Source organism: Corvus brachyrhynchos, unplaced genomic scaffold, assembly GCF_000691975.1.
Source record: "Corvus brachyrhynchos isolate BGI_N302 unplaced genomic scaffold, ASM69197v1 scaffold79, whole genome shotgun sequence".
In the NCBI taxonomy this organism is placed as follows: domain Eukaryota; kingdom Metazoa; phylum Chordata; class Aves; order Passeriformes; family Corvidae; genus Corvus; species Corvus brachyrhynchos.
The window spans coordinates 1,642,693-1,670,340 of record NW_008240023.1 but is presented as its reverse complement, the minus strand read 5'-3'; the positions used below and the strand labels follow the sequence as shown (position 1 = coordinate 1,670,340).

Genomic DNA, 27,648 nt, shown 5'->3' with positions numbered 1-27,648 from the left:
GGGCTTCTTCTTGCAACTTCTTGCATCATCTGGGTTCATTTTCTTACTCTATTATTGCCTCTACCCATGAATATTTCAGTGTTTATAGGAAGTTTCAAAAGGGGAAGGTGGTTAAAAATTATTTGGATAAATATTATTGTGAGGAAAGCTCAGAATCACTCCACAATGTCTGGGACCTCCTCCTAATCCAAGAGCTGTTCATGGGAAATGTCTGGTGGGACCCCCTTGAGCCACAGGTGATGTGTAGCTTATCTGATGGCACAAAGATACAGGAATTTAAAATTATAGAGTGGTTTGGGTTAGAAGGGACTTTGAAGATCATTTAGTCCCACCCCACACCTTCCACTGTCCCAGGCTGCTCCAAGCCCCATCCAGCCTGGCCTTGGACACTTGCAGGGATGGGGCAGCCACAGCTTCTCTGGCTGCTCATTTTATCCTGGTGTTTTTCCAACTGCAAACCAAAGAACTTAGGTCCAGTTGAGTCCAAATTTACATCCTAAGGCAAAGGCATGAGACAACCCATTGTGATGGCTCTGAGCAGAACGCTGCCAGAAAGTGAAGGGGGAATGAAAATTGAGATTCATTAGGTTTAAAGTGGACTTTTGACCAGGAAGATGAATGGCTGCATTTTTCTGGGCAGATTTACAGGCCAAACGAATCCCTGGTTTAACCTCTGAACTCGGAGGGTTTCATAAAGGGAGGAATTTGCCTATCGGGGTCATGCATGGGAATTCCCAGGCATCACAAGATTGAAGCTGTGGTCATTTCAACCTAGAAGAGAAAGAGGAAAACCCACAAGAGGGTGGGTAGGGAAATACAATTTAAGAGCTCTGCTTCCAGGCCATCAGACAGCAGTGGATATGCACAAGAAAAAAACAGATGCCCTGGAAGAAGTAGAACACCAAAATATTTGGTACTGCCTGCTCTCAGGTCACTGATGACCATGGAAAAGCACATCCTGCATTGCCCTCAACCAAAAACCCCACTGATCCCTGACTGGGTAATGCCTGACCCTCTTTCCACGAAAAGATGGGCATTGTCTTCTCCTCACCTCATTTTTTCACACAAGCACCTGCTGTAGCTGCTACAAAAATAAAAAGGTGAGAGGAGCCACATCACCACAAACAGCTGCACCAGCTGGGAGGAGAAAAATCACACAGAAAATACAGATTATAAACCAGAATCCCCTTCCCAAAATTCAGGATATGGTAGAATTTCTACAGCACTCAGATGTACTCATCATACATACCCAAAGTTAAATATCACAGAATGGTCTGGGTTGGAGGGAACCTTAAAAATACCTAATTCCAATCCCCGCCATCTCCAAGAGCTGTAAATGATTTAAAGGTGGAAAAGGGAGTACAAATACCAAATGTAACATCAATAAATATTGAAAGCTGGCCCTGATATCATTTTCAGTGAGCTCCCAGCTGATTTTTCACCCACAGTGCATTTGCCTTTCCTTCCTCCCAGCTGGCACTGAAGTAGCAACAGCCTCAATAACAGATTTGGGGAAGTTTTTTACTGTAAACCAGACTTGTAGCAGCATTTAAGGCTGCATTTAACAGAGAACTGAGCTATTTTCTGGCTGTTTGTAAAAAATAGAACACGAGCTAACGTTAAATAATAGATCATGCAGGGTTTTGAGGCCAAATTCCCGTTTTTAATGGATTTTTTTTAAAGCACACTAACAATGACAGCCCTTTGTTGATGCAGGCTGGTTTCTGGGAATGCAGTGGCCAAGGATTTGCATCTGTTTGCATACAGAACTTGTAATTGTTGAACAAGTCAGAGCTCCCAAGCACGGATGAATGTTTGTTGATTCTGCCCTAACTGGTGCTGCATTAATAGCAGCAAGAGATCCCAACCCTACACGTGGTGCTGCAGAAACAGAACAGATGCTCTGTTCCAAGGATCTCAGCTTAAAACTGAGCCTGCAGCTTAACAACAGCCTAGGAAAGTCCCTTAAGGTACCAGTTGTTTTTAAAAAAAAATGAAAGCAATTTTTAGGAATCGTATTGACCTTTCTGAGCTCTTTTCTTCTCCAGGGAAATTTAATTTCATTTAGAGGAAACATTACCGTGCTGTTTGAAAGTAGCACGAGGGGTTTTCTGCACTGTCAGGATTTTCTTTGGAACAGAAAAACCTTCCTGATGTTACCAAAGAAACAGAAAATCTTACAGATATGTTCCAACAAGCAGCAAAAGGGAAGGAAGTTAAAGGGTCTTATCAGTGTAAATGGCCTTTGGGGCTGAAATGATTATCTGTATCGTTTAATCTCTTTCTGAAAGGCCTGGAAGCTCCCTGTGTTATCCATGAACCCTTCCCACAAAGTCACTCATTGCCCCTTCACAGCTTCCATCACCATCCAGTTGTGCAAGTCCATCGGAAATTTAGGAGTGGTAATCCTCACATGGAAATACAATCTGGAACTTGCAGATTAAAACCTGATTTAAGCAAAATAACTCTTCCCTAAAAAAAAAAAGCTGGATGTTGAAAGCAAAGAGAGTTGGGCTATGAACATAAAATAATGGAATCGCAGAATGGTTTGGGTTGGGAGGGACCTTAAAGCTCATCCAGTTCCCCCCTGCCATGGGCAGGGACACCTTCCACTATCCCAGGCTGCTCCAAGCCCTGCCCAACCTGGCCATGGACACTTCCAGGTATAAACACTTCAATCTGCATCTGTCAGCCAGGAAGTAATGTGCAGCCCTAAGGATCTGCAGGTTTTGATGGACCATGGCATAACAGACATGGATTGATGACTGTTTTAATTCATTTACAGGACAAAAAGCCACTGCCATAAGAAGCTTCCCCACTATTTAAAATCTTTGTCAACCAGGTGAAAAATGATGGATTTTAATTCCCTTTCCACTTTTGTTTCTCCCACAGGCATATCACGGGCAGGTTTCCTGACTATCCCCCTGAGAACACAGGCGGTTCCAAGGCTATTTTTATCGAAAAGCATCCAGAGCAGGTACTGCCCCTCTTTTCATGAAAAAATTTCATGAGGTTGGAGAAGGAACTGCCACAAAACATGTGTGTTTATTTAAGCAGCAGTTTTTCCTAACTGTGGCTCTAGTTCTCCAAGAATCTTATAGATCAAAGCCTTTTGTTGCAAGTGAAAGGACGGGGTTTTTTTCTTCAGGGTGTTTCCAATCAGGTACCAAAATCTGTTCCCTTTCAGGCTGTGCAGCCACCTTATCACGACTGAAGGTGCTCAGGTGATGGACAAGAAGTAGAGAACAACAGCAGAGAAGAGTTTCTTATGCAGGCAGGCCTCAGCCTTGATTTACTGCCAAGGCTCATTAAGCGAATTTAACATCCCAGTGAAGGAAGTATCTTAGTTTATCTTGTGTGTTGTAGTGATCTCGGTTATTTTTCCTGGTAAATCCCTCTCCTGATCTCTCTGGCTAATGGAAGTGGCTGATAATCTCTTCCTCTGATCATCTGGGTGTCATGCAGGGAAAGTGATTAAGCCCAGCTGAAGGCAGTAGTTGGCACTTGGAGCCATTTCCACCCATCCCGATGAGCCAAGCAGGATAATGAGTCTGTTGGGGGAAAACAGGAAGCAGGATTTGGCCCTTGAGTGAACTGGTGTGCTGGGCTAGGAAAACTAAGAGGTCAAAACCTGAATTCTGTGGTCCTGAAAGCTCCACTTCTAAGACTTCTAGGACTGTTGCATGATTTTTCTGCAACTGGTTCTCTAACACAAGTGTGGTAAAAGAGGATTTTTATAGAATCTCAGAATGGTTTGGGTTGGAAGGGACCTAAAAAATCATCTCTTTGCAACCACCCTGACACCTTTCACTAGCCCAGGTTACTCAGAGCCCCATCCAGCCTGGAATGCTTCCACAGACAGGGAATTTTGGATTCAGCCCTCCCTGGGATCACAGGGAGGAGAGCCTGGGGCACCCAGCAGTCTCTGTGTGGTTTGGGGAGGGTGTAAAGACAGGCACAGCACAGAGCACAGGCCTAACCATCAGCTACTGTACTAAAAATGCAGGGAAATTGCTGCAAACAGCTCCCTGTGCCTCACTTAAACGGAGTTTGGGGCATACTCCTGGTTTTAGCCAAGTTCAGGGGCTGCTGAGGTCGAGGTCTCCAGTCAGGGAAGGAGATCCTCAATTCAGCCCCTAAAGGAGAAACACGTGCCAGAGTCAAGAAGGCTTCACTGGCTGCTGGGAGCAGCCAGGAGCCACCCAGCAAGTGGGGCTTAATGCTGGAGAGGGGTTTGGGGAGTGTGATGCTAAGGAGACCTGCTACCACCAAGGATAAACACAACTAGGGAAGAAAATACTACAAGAAATTGTTCCGAGCAACACTGGATATGGAGGTGGATTCTGGAGAAATGGATTTAACCTTCCTGTCCTGCTCCCAGCTTTCAATTCCCACCTTCAGCCGTTTTGTTGCCTTGCCTGAGCATCTGCTTTTTCTTTGCCTGAAAAAATGAAAGCCAGAAGTCTGGAGAGGTTCTTTCAGTGCTTGTTTTCCCTGCACCCTGGGAAAAAAAACCCTTCCTCTATTTTCCTAACAAATTTTCACTGATTATCTGATTTTCACCAGTTTTGGAGCCTCTTTTCTCTTCCATTTTAGCCAGCAGAATGTGTGTCACAGCCTTAAAAGATCTCCACAGTGCAGCTGGCCAGAGAAAGTTCAGTGCAATCATGATTTTACCTGAATGTCAGACAAGTAAAACATTTTTTTTTTAAATGTTTTAATGGCCTGCAGTCAGCTGCATATTAAAAATCCCTGGGTTTGTTCCACACTGGTCTACTGGGCAGCATAGGAAGGGAAATCTTGGCCATACTGAAGCTGATGGGAGTTTTGTCCTTGACTCCAGGGGGGACAGGAGTTCATCTCTTGTCTGTTTTAGCTCCTGTGCAGGGGTTGGTTAGTCCCAAGTCAAACTCCATGAAAAATCCAGACTGAACTGTATTTAAAAAGTGAGCATTTTATAAGACTTGGGTAAAGACACTTTGGGGAAAATAAAATACAAATTAATCACTTCACGAACCATTGCTGCATTATTATACATTCTATATTTCTTGATCCTTTGACAACCCTGACCTTACTTGACTTTGGAATGTAGCTGGCCTTCTGCACAAACTGCTTTTCCATGACATTTTCCAAATACCTTTCCAAAAGATGTTGCCAAAGACATCCTGAAGCTGAGTACTTGGTGCTTCAGTCAGCAAAGGAAGTGCTGTCCCTTGACTGAAAAGAAGCTTTTCTCTGCTTTACTTACTCTTCTAGAGAAATTCAACATTCCAGGACATCGGTGTAATCTCCCTGCATCTGTTCCAGATTTCTATCCCTAATGGTTTTTTATGTTTTGCTCCACAGATAATCATCAGATGTGACAATTTTTAGCTTTGCCCTTATCCTGCTGCCAACAAAATTATGATCTTTTCCTGTAGTTCGTTAAGTCTCATCACCATGAAAATAAGCCAAGAGAGTTGCCATTTAGCAGGCACTTCCCCCTCTCCCAGCTCCCCCTCATTTCTAGTATTAAATAACATTCAAAAAAAAAGAGAAAGGTGTCAGAGAAGGACTCAAAGCCTTTAAATACTGTGATTATTTCAAGTTAACCACGCAGGAGAAAGGAGACTGTACTTGGCCTCTGTTAAACTGCGCAACACTGAAAATATCACCTACAGACAGCAACCCACCTTCCCTAAAAACCCACACCAAAACTCCTCCATAAAGAAGCAACATTTCCTAGGTTCCAACAAACTTCTTTCTGTAGAGTTAATACCCCAAGAGAGGAACTTTTCCCTCCAGGAACACTGGGCTGTGCCCCTGGAAAGTGTTTGTGTTCAAGCTGATGTTAGAGCCAGGCTCTGAGGCTGCTCTTGATGCCTTAGCTTTTAACTTTTCTATTTTTCAAATCTGCACTGCCCAGTGTGTAACCCTGAAGTTTCCTGTGGCCTGTCAGCTGCTGTTCTCTCATGCTGGTTAGACATAACAAACTTCTCTAGGTTTGCTCTTCAAGGACACCAGGCCCCAAAATGTGTAAACTAAAAGCCTTTAAAGAGGAGGGGCAAGCTTGGGGTAATTACATCATTAACTGAGGCTATAATTGGAGAATTAACCCTGATATGCAAATGAACCAAACTTATGAAGATGGTGAAGAACTGGTGACCCAGGGTCCATCTCGGCAGTAGCCTCTGGCTCCCCAGGATGTGCCTTTGAAGGCCTTTCAAATAAATACCTACCTTTATTCCCTTATTCTGGTCTAGCCTCTGTTTTTAGGTGGCCTCTCTAGGCATCCCTCTCACTACACAGCTGGAGATCCAGCATTCCCAAACTCACTCTCTACCCCTGCTTTTCTTTTATACCCACAACTCTCTAAGGCAAGAAGTTCAAGTAAGGTCTTCTTTCAAGGAATAAGGGAAGGATTTCTTCCTGAAGAAGAACATTTACTTCGAATATTACCTTACCTGAGCCAACACCAAACTTCCTGTGGCTGAGGACAGCAGAACAAGTGAGTCCTGCTGGCAGCTGGAAGTTTTCTTATACTTGGCTCATATAAAGCAGCATCAGACTTTTCATTCATAGGCTGCACTCTGGTTTAGTACCCAGCTCTTTCCAAAAAAAAAAAAAAAGGAGATTTGCAATGCAAGATTTTAGAAAACATGGTTGAACTGATTAGAAAAGTCAATTCAACTTTTATGGGGTATCAGCTTAAAGGAAAATGTCTTTTCAGTCTCTGAAGAAAATGTTACTGGAGAAGAATCATCACTGGCACAGTAGAAGTCCTAGGAAAGACTGGGAAAAAATACAAAGAGGCTAAAATTCATCTGCTCCCACTGAATGACAGTGTCTTCCTCATTTATATTAAGAGTTTGCTAACTGCTTCCTGCATCATTTCAAAAATAGGCAACTTAGCAAAGAAAAGGGGAGTCCAAAACAATTTAGGAAGACATCTGCTTCTCTTTCCACTATGAAGGAAAAAACCCCCATACTCAAATGTGGGTGAATTGCGTACTCATCTCACACTAACCTTTGCTTGCCGTTGCCTTTCTTTCCTCCTCTTCTGTCAGATTGTTCAGGCACCTCCTTGCAGCTGGAGGGGAAGTGGTTCTGTAGGACAGAGCAGAAGGCACTCAAGGTTAGATACACCCATACTTCCCCCAGCTCCCAGCCTGCTGCAATCATGGAGCTGCTTGGAGCACAGGTGGGAGCAGAGCTGGAGAAGCTGCAGCAAGGCCAGGCAGAAGGACGAGGACACTTCAGTGCCACCACAGCAGGTTCATGAGAACAGAAACTCTGTCTAACCCCTTCCAGTATCGTTCATCTGTGCAAAACCATGACAGCAGATCCTTCCATTTGGAGTCTGGCTGCACTTAAGATGCTGCCCGTAGAACGCAGAGGCACTGCTGCAAATTGAAACCTTTTGTCAATCACGTGTGTGTTTACAGGTACCCTGCTGGATAAAGCCACCTCTGAGATGCTGGGAGTGGTTGTGGTTACCCTCTGCAGGCAGAGCAAAGCAGAGGTGGAGGTGACATGGTTGGATTTCTGGCTGGGTAGGAACACTACAGGAAAGGATACACTTGGAGTAGTATTACTGCAGTCCTAGGGTACATCACCGTGTCCCGCAGCCGTAGGGAGGAGGAGAGAAGATCCAGCAGGCAGGAACTGTGCAGCAAGATTGATTTATTTAATTTTTTACGAACTCTTTTCTAGACTTTTTTCTTCATAGTCTAATTGGACAAAGGATCAGCCACCCCTTGGGGTGATTGGCTAAAATCCTAAAACATCCATTGTCAAAATATTTTTCTACTGGACTATAAACAAGACTTTTCAAGGCTGCAGGTGTTTGGTTGTTTACATAACTCTGCTACCTCTTCTGTGAGAGAGAAAAGTCTCTCACGGGCTTAGAAAATAGCAAGAAGATCCTTGGTAGCAGCATTTTTGTATGCACAGAGTAGCTCTGTTGGTTTTGGATGCACCAGGCCCACTGGGACACTAAAAACCTGTTTTGAACTCCAGTCAATCTGTTAACCTATCCCAGGGAATGAAACGCTTCGCTGCTTGTCACAGCGAGATGTGACGGAGCGCTGCTTGGGGTTTGAATTACCATATTTAATTAAATGTAAGACACTGAAATGCTTGGGGAGAGCCACTAATGGAACTGGCCTGGCTGCAAAGCACAGCCCTTGTCGTTGTCCCCTTCCAGCACCCAGTACATTCAAAGGTATAACTTGAGAAAACAGGTATTTTCACTGTTGCAGGAAACACACCTTACAGTTGGAAATGTTTACTTTGCTACTCTTTCATGGTACTGCCAATATTAGTGGTCCATTAATAAACTTCAATGGATTTCCTGATTTAGACTCATTAGTAAATGATCTTAGAATTCCTCTCAGGGACAAGAAAGATGCCTAGAAACAAGAGAATGGTAGAAGCAGCAAATTTTCACCCTCTGCTTTTTTCAGATAATAAAGTATAAATGGCCAGGAACTAAAGAGAAGGGAATTGATGGAGCTGTACCCAGTTATCAGCTGCTGCTTGCTTGCAGGGATAAAGATGCTGAGCTATCCATGTGGATCTATCAGAGTTTGTCACAATCTCTCTACCCAACCTCTCTCACCCACTAGAACAATTCAGTCTTTAGCCACATATTGAAATTAGACACACCTCGGGGCAGTCTCTCAAAATCCATCCCTATAAAAATCAATCTGCCTTACAAACACCAGGACAAATTCATAATCTGGCTCCGAGTCCAGAGGGAACTTTGAGTCGTGTGTCATGAGAATATTCTGCTTCTGGATGGCTTCAGGAACTGGTCCTGCTCCATAAAAGCCCTCATGGTTTGGGACAGAGGAATCAGCCCTTTCCTGATGATATATTGGGATAGTCAGCACCTCTGCTGGAGTTTGCAGGTGCCCTCAGCACAAAAAGGCTTCTTTTAATGGTCTGGAATTCAGAGAGTGCGGCCTCTTGGATATTGTGTTTTCCCAATCACATTCCTCCCTGTGTCTTTCAGGTGGCTGAAGAACTGGCTGCCAAAAGGGAGGCAGAGAAAAAAGAAAAGGAGAAGAATGGAAAAGAAGAAAAGGAAAGGCCAGCAGTAAAAAAGCCACCAAAAGTTGGAAAGCAAGTAAGGCAATAAAAGCAGGTTGTGAAGCCAGAGACAAAGCTCAGGTGTGGGCAGAGGCTGTTCAGTGACATTGAACTGGTCACCAAAGCTCCAGGCTTGGGTTCAGGGGACAAAAAACTGGCTGAGGTTGGTCTCTCTCAGCCTTTCCATGACCTCCATGATTCTGGGGAACTTTTTACCTCTCATATTTTAGGAATGGCCACGACTGAGCTCAGTGGGAAGAGCTGATGGAGGTGCAGACTGTCAGGGACATAAATGAGGGCAAAATACACTTTAGGGCTTTGAGATCTTTGCCAGGACAGTCAGAGAGGTAACCAAGAGGTAACCAAGCATTCCCACTTGTAATGTGGGTACAGAGAAGTTCATTACTGCCACCCCTTGCAGAATTAGGAATTAAAGCCTTAGTCTCACCCAGATCCCACCTCAGAGCTTGTGTGGATTTCAAACTGATTTTTAAACCACATTAACCAGCATTTCATAAACCTGTAAATAAGCCATGCATTTTCAGCCCACATTCTCAGGGTAGGAACTATTTCTGTTTCAAATGTCAGTAGCCACCGCTTAATGTACAATATACCCCCTGAAATCTTGGAGAAAAAGGGCTGCTTTCACAGAAGACACGCTTCCAAATTATTTCAGGAGCAACTTCACAGAGCAGAACACCTGTGAAACAGAACAGTGACCAAAAAGGGCATCTTCAAAAACAAGCTGTGCAACAAAAATTGTAGGCTTTTGCTGAAGCAGCAGCTTTTGTTTCTCATTTACTCTGTAGAATAAACAAAAGTTGAAACAATATATATATTTTTAATAAGGGTCATTAATCTCTCACTAAATATGTGGAGGAGAAGGGGGAGTTTTCTAGGGCAACGCTTACTCTTCACTGCAAGTTTTACACAAATTAATTTGAAGGCCTAACACTAGAACAAATATATATCAAAAAAAAAAAAGATGCTTTTCTTGGACAACATCCATTAATCTGGCCAAAGCTCTCAGAACATCTAGCCAGGAACCTAAATTACATGAATTTAGGAAACATCAGTCAATTTAATCACAAGGTAGATACCTAAATGTTAACTTGTAAATGAGCACCTTGAAAACACTATTTGGGGGGTTGGAGTGGGGTTTTTTTCCCCCTTTGTAAATGAAAATACACAGCAGGCTGAAGGAGCAAATACATAAATGTTTTTCAAGCTCTTTAAGCCGGACTGCCTAAATTTGCTAACTAGGAAGGGTTGTGGCTGCTCCTGTGCAAACAGGGGATGTTTTCAAGCTCTGGGCACGCTCCAGTCAGTCACTTGTTACTTTGACCAGTTTGTTGGGTGACACTGTCAGCACTGGTGAAGCTCCTGAAACTGGATGGCACCTCCCCCATCTGCTCAAAAACCTGACTTTCCCAGGGTAAAATTCGATTCCTTCTTGGTTTTGCACATTTTAGTAGGTTAGAACCAACAACACCAAAAATGTGTCTCGATCCCCTCGCAGCCTCTGCAAGGCTGTTTTGAAATGGGGTGAAATAACAGCAGAGAGCTCTAGGGTTTTATAACTTCATGTCATTCCCATCTCCTCAGCCATCACACAAGTCCTGTCAAGTAAAATTCTGAGCCATTATATCAGGTTCTCTATGGTTCATTGAGAAAGAACAAAGGGAACATTCTCTCCAAGGTTATAGCACTGACAGGGGGAAAAAAAGGAGTATCTTAAACCAGTTGAGAAGTATTTGGAGAAGTTCTAACAGCAGGACTCTTATTAAAATAAGTATAGGCTATAAGTCATAGGGATGCAGGCAGAAAAAAGCTGTGCTCCCAATTTCAGCTCTTAAAGAAAACAAAAGTTTGATCCCAGAAGGAAATCTAAGTATTTCTGAAAAGCCTGATAGCAATCTTTACAAAGAGTATTTGATATCAAAGCAACTCCCCTTTCTTTTCTCTGCAAGGTGCTGATTTGATTTCCCATTAGGCACCTAAGGAAAAAAAAACAACCACGGCTTCACCCCCACATAATCCCTCTTTCCAAAAGCAGAACCAGTCTGGACCGCCTCACCCAGTAACCTGCTGGAGCTTGTCTCACTGAACGTGAGCACAGCTGTGCATCCCTGAATTTCACCCAGAAAGGTCTGACAGGGAGGCACATTCCTGTCCTCAGTGAAACCTGTCAGGAAAATGTCCCTAGGAAATGTGCACAGTGCATTCAGTTTCCCCTGCTGTCGAATCGAATGGGAATCACCTGGTGCAGAGCTGGCTTTGGAAAGCCTCAGGAACAGATTGAAACTCTTACTCCCACGTTTCTGCTTAAATTCAAACATATATTGCTGGTTCAAGGTGCCTTAACACATTTCAGACAGAACAAGCATGGAACCAATCAACTGAAAATCAAAAAATACATGAACTGGCTTAGAAGGAAAAGTTCTTTTTATTATATTTACTCTTAGGCTGTTAAATTGAGCCAAGAGGGAAAACAGAACAGCATCCTGCAACTGTCCCTTAGACACAAGAGAGTGGGTTTGATTAAAAACAACTGAATTAACACAACAGTATTATTTATGTCAGTGTATAAAATCACTGAAGCAAATAACTAAAATGATTCACTGGCTTATTTATAACAATAAAATGTTGATGTGTCCTGTTCCATTAAGAGGCTAAAAATGAAGAAACCATTTTTAGGCTGGTTTGGGGGCAATTTGTTTGTTGGGTTTTTTAATAGTTGACACATTTCCTCTCAGAACATCATGGTTTAATCATTTTCTATAAAACACCGTGGAAAAATGGTAAAAGAAGGATTCTGCCTACTGCAAATGAGCCAAAGATGAACCTCAAAAAGCCACACCCTGTAAAACTGCAAATACATTTGAGTAACTGGGCATTCGAGCTCAAATCCTCAAACTTTTCCTTATACTTTACCAAAACAGTTCTTGATGTTCAGTCAAGAAACTCCTGAGTGTCTTTCAAATGCATCTATAGCGTGGAAGTGATAAATGTATTTAGATTTTGCCTCTCCTTCTGGGCCCCAACTGTAATTACTGTAATAATACTTTAATTAAAAAGATATTTGATAACTCACATAATGGGGTTGCAACTATACCTGCAGGTAGCAGATATGCCCCTAATTACAGGGCTTATTTAGGGGGGTGTTTAGTTTTAATTATCCCAGGAGCTGCGCTTTATATCTCGCTGATAACAAGTGGTTTGCAGGTTATTCAGCAAAATCCTGATCCACCTTGTGCTGTCTCATGTAAATCCACATTCACCTCCTCCCCAAACCAGTGATCTCATCTCCCTTTATCAACTATTACCTTACCCACATTTTGAGATTTATGACTGATACGAGATGAAGAAACTTTGATCATTTTCTGGGAAGTTTTTCCCTCAGAAATACCGTTCAATGAAATGAAACTGTTTCAGGAACATGGCAATAGCAGCAAAAGGAACTGAGGAAATGGCAGTGAAATGGAATGGAATGGAAAAATCCCTGACAAATCACTGAAAAGGGGATTCCATTTAAATATTGCAACTCTCCTCCCTAAACTACATTTTCAAACAAGCTGAGGTTTAATTCTTGTTCAGTTTTGTGACTTCAGTTGATAAAATGCCACCCCTTCGCTCATGGAGCAACCTGGGCTAGTGGAAGGTGGCCCTGCCCATGGCAGGAGGTGGAATTAGATCTTTCGGGCCTTTTCCAACCCATTCCGTAATTCTGTGAAACAGTGCTGTCAACAATTACTCTTTTCACTTCCCCCCCATTCTAGATAGTGGATGAAAGCTGGAAAATGGGTCCAAGCAATTTCCTTTCGATACTGGAGGAAGGAAGCTCTCAGTACAAAGGTCAGTAGAAAAAGATAACAATTCCAGCTGGAATGTTCTCCCAGATCAGCTTAATCTGAATGTCATTCCTGTAAGGTCAAGTGGGCAGCTGCCCAAAGTGTGGAACATTATAAAAATGAGGATGTTAGATTAAAAAAATGGTATTTAGGAAGGGAGCCTCTCAGATTCCTAGGAATCTGTCAAAACCATTGAGCTAATCATGCAGGAAGGGACATTTCTGTGGGTGAAAGTGAACAAACACAAAGTAAAGTGCTTCAATACATATAAAAAAGGCATTTTTTGATTTTCTGAGGGCAACAAAAACGACATCAGAATAGCCAAGAATTCAAAGGCACGATACTGTACATCGAGTTTCAGCACTAACGTTTCCCCTGTCCTGTCTCCTCCAAGAGGGAGAACTCGTGGAAAGAGTCCATGGATTCCTTCACAGCGTCCACAGCCACTCAAATTATTTTTGATTATATGTTTGAATGTACTTGCTTCATGCCAAGTGTGAGAAATTAAAACATAACTGGGACTTTCAGCAAGGGGCCTGGCTGGTTTTCCACCTGGAGACAGCAAAAATCCCCAAAAGCAGGGATTTCTTAATAAAAACCATGAAGGGACATTTTGTTCTTTTCCAAATCTCCTCTATCCTCTCCTCTGCTCTTGATACTTCTGTTTATCTCTTCAACACTTGTGTTCAGTGCTCAGCCTGATTCACAAGTGACTTAGCAATCACCTGGAAGCTGGCATGAAAGTCATGCCCTTGTCTGAAGTGGAAAGGGGGTTATTTTTGCTGGATCTCTGCAGATTCTGTTCTGATACAATGTGGAAAAATATCTTTTCTGCTCTCCACTCTTCAGAATGAGTGCCTTGCTGAAATTCCTCGTATGAAAAGTCTCCATTATTCCCTCCTGCTGACAAATTACTGGCGTCAAGTTTTCTGCCTGATTTGAGCTGGCTGGAGAGAAAGAAGTGAACAACTTGCTAAATGTGCATCAGTAGTTTGGCCTGACCTCTGACTTGTAACAATTAGGATTTTCTTACACATTATAAATCATAGAGCAGCTTTCTGGCTAGAAAAGGAGCTTTTCATCCCATCTAGTGTCAAATACCACGTCAGAACCCCGCTGAAGGCAGCAGGAGCTTTAGATAAGGATCAAATCCATCCATACTTCTTTCCATAGCTGGCCAAGGATGAAATGGCACCTGGAACTCAAAACCAGCCATGGCAAGAGTGGGGTTCCCACCCAGCAAGTCCCCAGAGCTGGGAAGGAGCAGCGTGGAAGCAGCAAAAGGGAGGCAGGAGGGGTTTGCCTTGGAGCAAACATGCTTGGCTGTAACCTCAGCACAGCAGTGGATACCAGAGTGAGGAGTAAAAACACCACAGGGGTCAACAGGTTCCTTTGATAGGCATGGAGACTCCCAAATTTCACAACCACCTCGTGTAATAAGGCAGGGGGTTTACGAGGGGATGGGGGATTTGTCACCCAAACTGTACCTGAACACCAGCACCGCCGTTCCCAGCAGGATCCCTGCTCTGAGCCCTGCAAATACAGAACTTTGGGGGCTTATTCACACAGCATGAGTGCCTCTGGGATTCCCATTTCCCACTTAAACACCCACACATCTCCAGCCCATCCTGCCAGAGCTGACAGCTACTCCCCAGCTCTGAAGGAACATGAGAAGGAGCCCTTTGCTGCACAGAGCACAACCAGAAACCCTGGGAGTGGAAAAGCTCTCTTGCAGGCTTCAAAGAATACCTGGAGTTCTGTCTTAGGCACAGCAAGAGTCTAGGGCTGTGCAGTTAAACTTCAGGTGGGTTTTTTTTTCCTGGTGGACCAGGTCTGTTTGACACCACACTTAATTTTTAACAAACAGCTGTTAATTCCTCCTTGCAGCACAATCCCCTGCCTCGTTCACAAGCACTTTGGGCTTTGTATTGCAGGGCACTAACACAAAACTACCAGGGGGTTGTCCAAAATTACTTTATTTTTAGTCTAACCATTTGGCCATCAGAATCAAATCCACAACAACATCTGACCAGAACAATGCAAGCAGTCTCTCGTATTTTTAATTTTAGGCTGCTTTCATCTCAGTAGCAGAATTATGCAGGAAGAAATAGGTTTGAGTTTGCTCTTTCCACACTGAGAACTTTTTTCCTATTGTTAGGCAGAAATAGGTCATTTGCTATCAGCATTTGCACAGAAGTTCAGATTGATTAGTGCAGAAATCTTGAAAAGATGACTGAAATAACAGAGCTTGATTCAGAAATGTTTGTATCAGGAGGAATTCAAAGCCCCTTATAACTGTGTCCAAAGTTTACCTAAATGACAGCTGCCCAAAAACACAAACATCTTTGTTTTGTCACACCCCCCAACGCTTAATGCTAAGAAAGTGATCCCATCCCCTGAAACTGGTGCTTTACTCCTAGTTTTACTTAAATATTTTTTTAAAATATAGATCCATTTGGACAAAAACCTAAACATTTCAGTCACAAACTTTTCACTTTGTGGTTTTAACTCCTCTACCAAGCTAGAGCTGGCTGCCTAAACTTCACTGGAATTCATGAAGCCTTTTCTCCTCCCAGAACCGTACCTGGCAGTTTTTCTAGTTGCTAAACCACACTTGCTGAGCTCCAAAACACTTCTTTTAAATGATGTGGTTGGAAGCAGCCACTCTGTGTGACATCTCCTCTCACACTGGAATAGCCAGAGTTTATGTGGGGCAGATGTAAGGCTGAGCATTACCTCCCCCTTCCTGGGGTGTATTTTTGCAGTGTGAGGCAGCAATGTGCTGTTTCCCCCATTCCACAGAGGACCAGTTGATATTTATGACTTGCTCAGTGTCACAGAGGATATTTGTGTTCAAACGCTCCGTGGTGTGTCCAAATACTCCTTTTAGGGTGTGGTGATATTGCATATTTTTAACCAACCTTCAAAAGATTCAAATCCTTGTGCCAGGAGGTTCGAAGTGGCCATTTCAAGAGAAGCTTCATGCTTCAAATAAATATATTGCAATTATTAGTCACAAGCTGTTCTCTGAATTTCAGGGATACTGGCGTTCCCTACAGCCTGCAGAGCTGGGATGCTGATTCAGGAGTGGTCTGGGCTGCCTTTGAGCCCTGAGCTAGCTGTGCATATAAAATAATCCCAAAATAAGCATGCACTATTTTAGAAAAGGTGACATGAATTTCACTGCATACACACAGGCACAGAAATAGCTCCTGGAGCTGGCTGACCCTGCCTGGAAGGAAATACCAGGCTCCCCTGACCAGCCAGTGAAAACATAACATCCTTAGCCTCCTGACCCCCCTTTAAAATTAACTTTGAAACATTTTGTTGATCTATAAAAGAATAACAGAGCATCTAACACCTATGAGTTATTGATCTCTCCACTAAAATGAGGCACCTCTAAGCCAGTGGTTAATATAGCACTCAGATAACTCACTGCCAGGTAATATCAGAGTCTGGGGGGACTCTCCCTGGTTTGCCTGCAGTGGGTATTAACCACTAATCAATCTACACAATGACAACAAACAATTATGAACAAAACAGAACAGAAAAGTCTATGGATCCCTCTATGAAAAATAAATATCTAAAGCCTTGTACTCCTGTGAAAACACAGCACTTGCAACCTGTTGACCCAGTCAGGAAAGTGTTTAAAAATTCACATAACTCCTATGCAACGTCCCCTTTCCCCAAGGCTGGAATTCCAGGCTGGAGGAGCTACCTTGGGCAAATCAGTTTCTCCTCCTGAAATATTACATGACATCTGTCATGGCCTCTGATGACCCACAAGTAATTTAAAGAAATTAAATGTCTGGACTTTGGAGTTTCTTCCATTACCAAAACATCCCCATCCTCCTCCGTCCCCCACCATTTTCAGTGGTGAAATTACGACCACTCACCTGCAAGAACTATTCCCTCTTGTGTAAAACTACAAATCCTCTGCATGGAATTGGGCCCTGAAAAATTGTTGTGGATTGAAAGAGCAGCCAGTCTTGGATAAGCAAAAACTTAGATGCTAAAACCTTTCTGAATTTGTACGGTGCCTTCAGCAGGCCAGGGGTACAGGGGAGAATATCTGGTACAAAACAGCTTCATAGAAGAGCCAACATCTTAAAGTGGAAAACTGTCATTTCACATCATCTGGAAATTGAATTGGCACATCCAGCTGGAGATTAGCTGTCATTTTGGAAGATACTATCGGGGCTTGAAATGCGAGATACGAATTGTCTTCCTTCAAATTAGCTCGAGAAGTGTAGGAAAAAAGGAGGTGTTTCCATTAAAATGAGGCACTTTGCTAATAGCAGAGAGCTCAGATATGCACCAAGCTCGTCAGACTTCATTTAGTTTTCTTTCTAAAGAGCAAATTGCACTTTGCCTCAACAAAAATAACGAGCTGCACCTCAGGATCATTAGGTACTTTATCATAAAGAGCTTTTTTTCATCACCAGTTTCACAAATTTGCTGTGGCTGGGTGTTAGGTCTTTTTATTACTTCTCCTTTGCACAGTACTTTGAAACAGAGGGGCTGGATCAGGTGGCTCTTGTCTCTTTTGGGCTTAACTGCCTTCAAATTTCTGCATCGAGCTTAAAATGCCCTAAAGGGAAGCCTCTGTGTGGCCGTGCATCCCTTGTGGGCCAGCTGCAGGCTATTGCTGTGTCACACCCGCTGTCCCCTCCCTCTCTCCCACTTCCCCAGCTCAGTGCTGGTTTTATTCCTATTCCAGTGCCCCTATTCCCCGTATTTCAGCCTCCTGGGAATGACGACCAAGGCCAACTCACCAGAGTGCAGCAGCTTTAAGTGAGTCACGGGGAGAGCAGGGAACTTTGTGGTGTGAATTAACCCCCTTCCTTTGGTCCCCAAGCCTGTGTCATGCCAGCCAAGTGACACTCATGGAGAACACATCCTTCAGGGCAGGAGCCATCCATCCCTGTGCCTTCTTCATGGAAAAGATGTAAGCACTGTGCTGTTGAACAGAATAAAATGATGCCAGCATCGGGCACGGGACAGGGCTCTTGGAGATTGAGAACACTCCAGGCTTTCAGCTTTACAGCCTCCAAATGACAACCTCACTATCCCATTATCCTCCTGAATTCTGATACCCTTTTGCAACCCGAGGCAAAAGAAGAAATCCCCTAACCTCAAGATCTACAGATCCTAATGCAACAGGGCTCTGAACGTGGTAAGGGTCCCCAGAGCCTGCTACTTTCATACAGCTCATAATTTAATAAAGCCTGCCTACAACTACCCTTTCTTTTGCCTCCAGAAGCAGTTGGAGAAAACAATGGCTTCTGTAACTTTTTCCCCTTTTTTTCTTTCTTTTGGATAACAGTCTTTTGGGAGAACAGAGATAACAGATCGGATTTTCTCCAGGATCACGACCCGGAGCTGATCAAAGAAGGGGAACGGGAAGAAGTGGAGGACGAGATCAGAGTGCAGGTGTGCATACAATAGCAAGAGGACACTAATCATGTGCATTACCTGTGTATATTTTTCTCCAGCTGTAAGAACTGGCCCTGGCACAGACCTTCCCTCCTTCCAGAGTCCCTACTACCTGTTCTTTGCTTTCACACTCGTTCAGCTGAACAATTGTCTGGGGTGAAGTGACAGAAGAGAAAACTGAGGAAGATTCAGCTGTGTTTGTCTTGAGCAGGTCGATGAAGTGATGCAAGAGAAACTGCTGAAACTCAAACAGGCTGTGGATGGAGAGACAGGTGCCAGACAGAGTAAAGCTGGGAAAGGTGAAAAGGTAAGAGCAGCAAGGTGGCAGAAGGGAGGGGCAGTCTCAATTCCCTGCGCAGGGACAGTGGCGGTCAGTGCAAACCTCAAGTACAAATATCAACCCTAAACATTTCCTGAATCTCAAGTCAGAAACATCTGAAAAATCTCTTCACCTGTGGCTATTTTCAGGGCCTTCTCCCTTAACTCCCTTTAACTTTTTATAAATATTGCTTAGGACAAGTTGAGCTATTCCAGAGATAAATCACTATGAGGTATTTCAGATTTTCACCCTCCTGAAATCCCTGGATGCAGTCAAACAGCAAAATGGAAGCAATCCCTCTCTTTAAGGTGACCAGTTCAGATTAATAGTTTTCCAAGGAAAACAGGGATCTGGAGGCCACTAAGTTTTCCAGCTGCTGACTGTTCCCCTCCCAAATAAAGGCTGGTTATTATGTTTCAAGACTGTACACCAAAAAAAATTCCCTTGGAAGGTTTTGATGTAACCTTTCATTTGTCTGTAACACCACATAGATCACACACAGCCACATTAGGTTACTACATCCTATTGAAGGCTTTGGGAATTTGCAATTAAGCCAAGTTTATTTAGGCATAAAGAATAGGTTTACCCCCCCCCCAACACAGCACATGTCATGTTCACATCTCGTTTTACAGCATTATCGTATGAAGAATTCCACAGCTTGTGGTTCTCTAAACTCCTTGCCCAAGCATTTAAATTAGAGATCATGTCAGTGCAAAATAACTCAAAGCTTACACCCCACCACTCAATCAGCAGATCCACTTAAAACCCTCAGGGCAAATAGCCAACCCTAATCTCATGCTGTATTTCATTTCTGTAATACCTTTTTAGCAAGCAAATACTTGCTGTTGCTCTACTTCTACTCAAATTATCTTTAAAAATGCTCTTTCACCTGACAAACGTGCAGGGACACTCAAATAAGAAAAGACTGGGGCAGCTCTGAAAGCTGATCCCAAATGGATTCCTAAATCTGTTTCAAAAATAGGGGGGGCTTAAGATATACAGACAAAATATTGCAACAATCATCCCCAAGTTTTCATGGGCAGACACATTTAGATCAGCTGGACAGTGCCCTGCTCCAAAATGTCCCACTGGAATTACAGAGCTTTATGTTAGGGGCTGGCTTGGGTTTTTTCCCTTCAGTGTAGGGTTTGAATACCTTAGGGTGGAAGGAGGTTATTTAACTTTTATTTTCCCAAGTTGTGCCAGTAGCCTGAGAGAATGAGGCAGGGAAAGAAGAACTAATTAGATAAAACAAATTCCTTACAGATTTCATCTCAAAACACCCCACCCAAGCCAAAACAGTTCTATCTGAGGAGTGGGGAATGGAAGGAAAGATGCAGTGTTAGCCAAAACACATCCTCCCTGTGCAAAGCCACTTAAATTGTCCATTCAGCATTGGCAAAAGCCTTTTCCAATTAGTATTTGCATAAATATCTCAGTCATAAACCAAGCCAGCACATACCTGTGCACACAGACTGCAGATCTGCTTTAGGATAACCTGCTCTAGATAATAAGAATAATGTGAGCTGGAAAGGTTTGGAAATAGCTCGTTAATTTATTTATTCGGCAAAAAAACCTCTCATTTTTCAAGCCACATCCTAAGTCCCATATGTCTCCCCCTCAGCTGTGCAGCATGAAATAACAGGTGGTTGTTTCAGGTCCCTGTTGTAGCCAGGAGCATGTCTGGAGTACCATGTGAAACATCCCCCTGCCAAAAAAAAAATTGGGATATTCAGCATTCTTCAGAGAAATCACACCTTTTCCTGCACTCTGGCAGCGGGCACTGAAAGGGTAATTTCTTTAAGAGAAGTGTTACAGGTGGAATTTTGTGTCCAGGGACTGTCATCCCAAATTCCTGATGCCACGTTTGGCCATTCCCTCTGTTTTAAGGAGGGGTTTCTTCTGCTCTCTTTGTCAGGGTATAGTCCCTACCAGAGGTGGGTGTTCTGTGCCTTTCCAAGCCTTAAGATGAGTAGTTCACAACTCAGGAAGTTTCTGTCAAATCCATATTAAAACCCAAAATCTGCCTGACCCACAGGAACCAATCTGAGTTTGAAAGTCCCTTTTGTGGGGATACAGCGAGGACATTTTGGAATTGAACTCTAAAGGGAAATTTCTCCCTTCCAGTCAGTGTTCCAGACATCTCAGCTCTTAAGATTAAAAAAACCCCAATATGTAACAGCTCCAGGCATACCCAGAGCCACTCCTTTACTTCCATAAAGACTTTATCACTGATTCCCAAACCTTCAAATACCACTTACTGCTAAAAGCTGACACTTAACCCTACCAAGAGCTGCTCTTAGAACTCCTGAAGATAAGAATCCCATTTGCCAGCTTTGTGAAAGAATGAACCTGGGTGAAAAAACTGTTCTTCTCATGCCAAGTGGGTCTCCAGAGCAGCAGACTTGTCTGGAAATACCCAAACTAATTAGATTGCACCCAATACTCAATAAACCACACTGCTCTTACTGGAGTCACAGATCCTGTGCCTCTTTCCAAGCTGGAAGCTTCCCACACCCACAGACTGCCCCACCTTTATGGCCCAGCACTGACAGGGGATAGAGCAGAGTGTCCTGTTTAAGAAGCACACTTTGCTGGATTCCTGGAATCTCCCATTCCCCCAGATAGCTCCTGGTCTGGTGACTGTCACAGGAGAGGGGATGAGGATACGACAGAAACAGAGGAATGGGGGTCAGCTCTGCTGCAAAGTGCATTTCCCTTCTCTTTGCACAGTGGCAGCTCATCCCCTGCTCAGCCAGGGATCACCAAGCTGGGACTGGGAGCACTGTGAAAGGACAGGCTGGAAAGAAGATGGCCTCTGAGTGAGGAATGTGGCAGTCACTGACCTGGAAGTTACATTTAAGAGCTTATCAGGGTGCTGTCTGTGAAGCCCATTGTGCTGCTTTTCCTGCTCTGCTCCCCCAAGGATTTCTTTCTGATGCTCACTGCAGGTAAAGCAATGCTTTGGGAATGAACACACCCACACAGACACACAAAGGCATGGCCAGAATTCAGGGGAAAAAAAAATAAAAAAGAGAGAGACACAGAAAACCCAGGAAAGGGGGACATGAGAACCTAGGTGTGTAAAACCTGCTTCTGGAATAGGCCTCAACAAAACTTTGGAGATGCCTTTTTGGTGAAGCCGGGCAGAAGCAAAGAAAAACCACAAATGGCTCTGACAAAACTACTGAAAAGCACAAAGCCCTCGAGAACGAGAGCAGAAGAGAAGCTGGGTGAGAACAGAGGAGAGGCTGGGTTTGAGGGCTGTGATTGCCAGGCCCTGTTGGATTTCCTGTACCTGCTGCAGGCTCTGAGCCAGCTGTGGGAGCTGTAACCTCTTTGGATGCTGTGCCTAAATCCAACAGGGATTGCAGATCAGAGCCCCTCACTCACCAAGAGTTTATTCATCACTGGGAACATCTTCGTCTAAGGACTTTTTCAGTACAAGTGTCAGAAGCTGCTTGTTTTATCTCAGCACTGCCAGAAAAGACTCCTCAAGCCATGCCCAAATCTGCCCTTGCTCAGCCTCCCATCTTCAGCATCTCACATGATCCAAGGAATCCAGTAAAAAACTGCATCAGCCGCTGCTGGTTTCCCTTAAACCATGGGAGCACTTTCCTCTTGTTGATTTTCCCCCGGGGAGCCAACAAGAATCACAGAGAGGGACTTGTTACAACAGAATGCAGGGACAAGGGGGAACAGCTTCCAACTGAGAGGAGGTTTGGATGGGATTTGGGAAGGAATTGCTCCCTGTGAGGGTGGGGAGGGCCTGGAGTGGATTTCCAAGAGAAGCTGTGGCTGCCCCATCCCTGCGAGTGTCCAAGGCCAGGCTGGATGGGACTTGGAGCAGAGCCTGGGATAGTGGAAGGTGTCCCTGCCCATGGCAAGGAGCTGGAACTGGATAAACTTCCAAACTGGCCATTCCATGATTCCATGGCCCTTGGTGGCTGCAACTGCAGCCAGGACTTGTGAGATCATAGCCAAAGGGTGACACAGATCCTCCAGTTTCAACAATTTCCCTCAGTGAGACATTTGGATACCCTCTCCCTCCTGGTGCCATTCCAGCAGCACACAGTGCTCTGGGATTTGGTCTGAAATCAGGTTCTTGGTCTGTTCCAACCTCTGAAGCTACCCAAACCATTTTGCTGAGCCCACACAGCAAGAGAAGGCACCCTGCTGGGCACAGGAGACAGCCCTGTGTCCCAGCTCACTCCTTGGGAGTTCTCAAAGCACAAAATCACCAAAGGATGGCTACACAGAAGCTCGACTGAGATCTCAGAGAGGAGCAAGGAGATTTCCATTATAAATGCTGAGCGTGTTCACATTCATTAAACATTATCATTTGCTAAATAAAAGCTGTTCCCAGTAAGACATTTTGGAGGCAAGCCATTGTCTACAATTCGTATTTGCCCTTATCGCATCTCAGCCTGTGCCAAATTCCCCACAAATGCTGTTGTTAATTAGGAAAACACATTTTTCCTCCGCACAGTTCATTTTTGTTTTGCTCTGGAGTTACTTTATTGGTGAAGCTGCCTTGAGGACACTACCAGTTGGCCAATAAATTCAACATATGCTTAGTGTCTTTACATAGGTTGAAACAAGCTTTTCTTCCCAGTTGGACCCCAATATATGTAATTTCTGGCCTGTTGGAAGAGACGTTAAAAAGACAAAACAGGAGGAACAGCAAAAATAAACCAGTGACAGCCTCAATATTTCCTCAGTTGTTAAAACAGCATGGTAGATGCTTTCTTCTTCCCATTCCTTTTCTTCAAAACAAAATCCCACTGGCACATTCTGATGAATATTTGCTGCCAAACTTATTTACGTAACAAAACCCGAAGTGTAGCTCTGCAGATACAGCGTTGTTTGTATTATCCTAACCCAAGACTTAAGAACATCCCCTTTTCCCACTTAGCTGATCCATACAGTGCTGAGTTTAGGCTGCATTTTCATCTGGATTATCTTTGTGGCATCATAAACAGTAACAGGTGATTGCACCACAGGTTATTTATGTTGTGCCTGTCCTTGAAAACCTAAAATTGATGTATTCCTGAAGGCTGCTGATCTATTTCTGTGAAAAAGCCCAGCATTTTCCAGATAACTAGATAGGATTTTTTAACTCAACAACGCAGCTTCCAGAGCTCTGCAGAAGTATTCACTATTGTAAAAAAAGCAAAGTAAATGACTGTATTCCCAGGAAAGCGAACATAAACTTTTGGAAAGAATAAGCTGTCTTGTTCAACTAAGCATTTAAGCACGTGCTTAAATTTAAGCTGTTGGAGAAATCCCCTGGTGCACCAAGGTTTCTGAGTAAACAGTTCCGCTGAAGCAATCCTGAAATGCTTTGCAGGACGGGAGCTCAGACACCAGTGGTGGGCACTAACGTGGATTAATGATGCCCTCTCCACACTACTAATTATCCCTGACCATATTTATGGCTCCTGAGCTGTAATTAATGGAGGGGCTTGACAAGCCCGAGTCACATCTTCCTTATTTATGTTTGCCATGAGTTTTTTTGCAATACGTAAAGAAATGAGGCGCACGAGTCGAAATCTTTCCGTGGTGAAAGTGTGGTGAAAATATGAAAAGAGCAGGTTGTGTTTTTCTGACCTCTCCCAGCTTCTTCCTTGATGCATTAGGAAGGAGAAGGATGTCCAGTGGTTAGGAGAATAGCCAGTCTCAGGAGCTTTTCCCCTCAGGGAAGCTCCTTATATATTTTACTTCAATATATAGATATTAAAAATAAGAAAGCATGAACAGTCTCTGGAGCAGCTACTTGGACCCCACACCCTTTTCCTTCCTGCTTCCTTCTTGGGCAAGGGCCATATCCCCCCTCACCCACAGAATTGTGCTCCAGAAAAGTCAGAGAATAAGAATCATACAATTGGAAAAGGTCTCTGAGATCATTGAGTCCAACCCTTGAACCTGCACTGCCAAGGCCACCACTAAACCGTGTCCCCAAGTGCCACAGCCACAAAGCTTTTAAATCCCTCCAGGGTTGGGGACTCACCACTGCCCAGTGAAGCTTGTGCCAGTAAAAAATAATTGTCTAATATGCAACCAAAAGGAAGGAGAGGAGCTTTTTCCCTTGGAGCAAAATGGCCCTGGGATGCTTTCCTACGTAGCCTCACTGGAAGCAGGGGCACTGCTGGTTAAGAATCTGGTTTTTCCCTTTGGGCTACTTTCAAACACTGAAACATTGGCTGTTCCAGCCCTCACTTTGCTTCAGTACATTCAAAAATATTTATCTGTGCTAAAGTCACTAATTACTGCCTGGTTTTGTGGTCCTCAGGGAAACAAGGCACCCGGGAAGAGAAGGATACCCGAGCTGGAGAGAGATCATACTCCTGACAGGTAAAGAGAGAACCTCTCTGCATCAGATCTCCAGCATCAACCTCGGTTCTCCTCATCTTCACCAACAAAAACAAATGAAAATCCCCATTCTGCTACCACACACCACCAGGACCAGCCCCATCACCTCCAGGCAGGTTAATTCCAGTTTGCAGAGCTAAGCACGTGCAGCATTGCAGCAGGATATTGGCCCCATGCACCTCTTTCCCCCTTCTCTGCAGGTGCAGAAGCACCTGGCTGGTTTGTTTACTGTCAGATTTTCCATCCCAGCTGGAGCCTGATAAGGGATGCTGCAGACAGGCCCCTGCACTCTTTAAATCCCCCTTCATGGCTGAGCTGTGGTGTACATGTCATAAATCAGTCTGATGGACCAGTACGAGTCCTGGCAGACCTGGCCATTTCTGGCAGACCCTTGCTCTTTGAAGCACCCTTATTTTATTTGGAGGATCAGAGAGGATTTCTCCTCCTGAGCTGCCATTTTCAATGGAAGAGATGTGTTCCCTGATAATCTGGCCATTTTTCACCTGTGCACACAACACAGACACCTACACAGAGATGTCACCACAGGGACCAGCTGATCCAGGAGCAGGGCTGGAGAACAGCACAACCACAAGCACCACCAGTGGGATTCACACCAAAAACCCTTTTGTGCAAGAACAGCAAGACCTGGACTCCATCATTTGGGTGCTGGTGATGCCTTAAGAGGCCTCCTAGACACAGAGACTAGACAGGAGTAAGGGAATAAAAGAGGTATTTATTTGAAAGGCCTTCAAAGGTACCCCCTGGGGGCCAGGGGCTGCTGCCAAGAGGGACCCCAAGATGGACAACAGGTCATGAGTTCTTCACACTTTTGTGTAAGTTTGGTTCATTTGCATAGCAGGGTTAATTCTCCAATTAAAGCTTCAGTTAATGATGTCATTTCCCCAAGCTTGCCCCCCCTTTAGAAGCTTTTGGTTTATACTTTTGGGCCTAGGACAGTCTGGGTGTCCTTGGAGAGCAGGCCTGGAGAGGCTTTGTTATGTCTGCCTGGCATGAGAGAGCAGAAATTAACAGGCTACAAGAAACTTCAGAGTCACACACCAGGCAGGGCTGGATTTGCAAAATAGGAAAGTTAAAACCTAAGGCATCACTGGCACCACACGATCAGCCAAAGATCTCCTTACCTGCTTTAAAATATAAAAAAACCTCCTCCCCCCTCCAAGCAAATATTTAAAATCCATGTCTCATGGATTATAACAGAGCATAACATCTCCTAAAGAACAGTGCCAAAGTCTAATAAGGATGCACATATTTCCCTGCTTTTAAAACTACTCTTATACATACCTGCTTCTTTATATATAAACTTTACATGCAGCCAGCTGAAAACACGAGCTTTTTAGTAGCTGACTTTTTATCTGGCACTTTGGCTCCATGCTTTGCTCTTCCCCGCTGAGCATTTCAGGAATAACCCAGAGAAGGGATGAATAACTCAGATTTCATCTCCATTTTGGCCCAGTGGAGGGGGCACAGGGAGCTCCAGTCAACAAAGACCGGTCACATCACACTCCCTTGGAGGAGGCTCAGGACATGCATCATTTAACTGGCACAGTAAAAATAATAAACCAGGAAAAGTAGAAGTCCTGCTCCCAGCAGAGCTGCCAGGTTAGTCCCATTCCATCTTCTGCCTGTCTAATGATGCATTCTCAACATAAAACCACTGAGGATGAAAGCAAGAGTCAGAGCAGCAAAATCAACCTTGTTGAAGGTGCATTAAATTTTGGATTTGCTTATTGCTACTCCTACATTAATTGTGCCACTAAGACTGCATAAACATAAAACTCCTCAGCTGAAATGGAAAAAAGGCTGCAGACCTCAAATTATACCTGCAGGTTTATTGTAGCCAGACCAGGACATCCTAATTAAGACAGGTGAGAAAGAATAATTGAGGGGAAAGAATGTGAGAAATGTACAAAACCACTGAGAGATCGAAAAAGATTAAAAATCAATATTGTTTATGCTGTCAGTACACCAAGAAATTCCGAAAGGTTTATTCTGTTTATGTCATCCTTGAAGCAGTGTCAATCTATAGAACCAAGTGCCAAAAGTGTCACTGAAATTAATACTTAGAACTCCAAAAGAGAGAGTGGAGAAGATCCACACTGATGGAAAAGTACACACAAATTTAAGCATTTTAACTCCTTCATTATTGGGAGCTACTTCCAGCCACTAATGGAGACAGGGAGAAACTTCCTCTGGGGAAGTTTTGCCCATTTCATGGAATCCCAGAATGGTTTGGGTTGGAAGAGACACCCTTAAAGCTCATCCAGTGCCACCCCCTGCCCTGGACAGGCACCCCTTCCACTATCCCAGGCTGCTCCAAGCCCCAATGTCCAGCCTGGCCTTGGGCACTGCCAGGGATGGGACAACACTTCCACAGAATGTTTTTGCCCCAACCCCACTTTGGCCAGCGTGACCACAACACTGCAGGTGGTGGATCTGAGCGAGGCATTCCCAGTGTGTTCCCAGGGAGATGAGGCTGTCTACTGCCAACACAATAAATTCCAAGAAGAATTAATGAATTAGTACTAATTGGAGAGCTAAGTGAATAGGTATAGTAGTGTTAGGATTGCCATTATTGTG

The 27,648-nt window shown here is 44.0% G+C and overlaps 1 protein-coding gene and 1 long non-coding RNA gene across 4 annotated transcripts in view; one reads left to right on the top strand and one right to left on the bottom strand.

The window, feature by feature from the left end:
* Window positions 1-27,648, bottom strand: part of LOC108448936 — a 70,027-nt gene that overhangs the window by 10,303 nt on the left and 32,076 nt on the right. For both annotated transcript variants that reach the window (XR_001865026.1, XR_001865027.1), the window contains exon 2: window positions 7,007-7,086. This is a non-coding gene — a long non-coding RNA (uncharacterized LOC108448936). The remainder of the gene's footprint in view (window positions 1-7,006; window positions 7,087-27,648) is intronic.
* IQCA1 (IQ motif containing with AAA domain 1) overlaps window positions 1-27,648 on the top strand; it is a 92,604-nt gene that overhangs the window by 40,068 nt on the left and 24,888 nt on the right. For both annotated transcript variants that reach the window (XM_017743429.1, XM_008640714.2), the window contains 6 exons: window positions 2,893-2,977; window positions 8,996-9,109; window positions 12,852-12,927; window positions 18,250-18,356; window positions 18,571-18,666; window positions 24,971-25,032. In XM_017743429.1, the coding sequence (XP_017598918.1) occupies window positions 2,893-2,977; window positions 8,996-9,109; window positions 12,852-12,927; window positions 18,250-18,356; window positions 18,571-18,666; window positions 24,971-25,032 (540 nt within the window). The remainder of the gene's footprint in view (window positions 1-2,892; window positions 2,978-8,995; window positions 9,110-12,851; window positions 12,928-18,249; window positions 18,357-18,570; window positions 18,667-24,970; window positions 25,033-27,648) is intronic.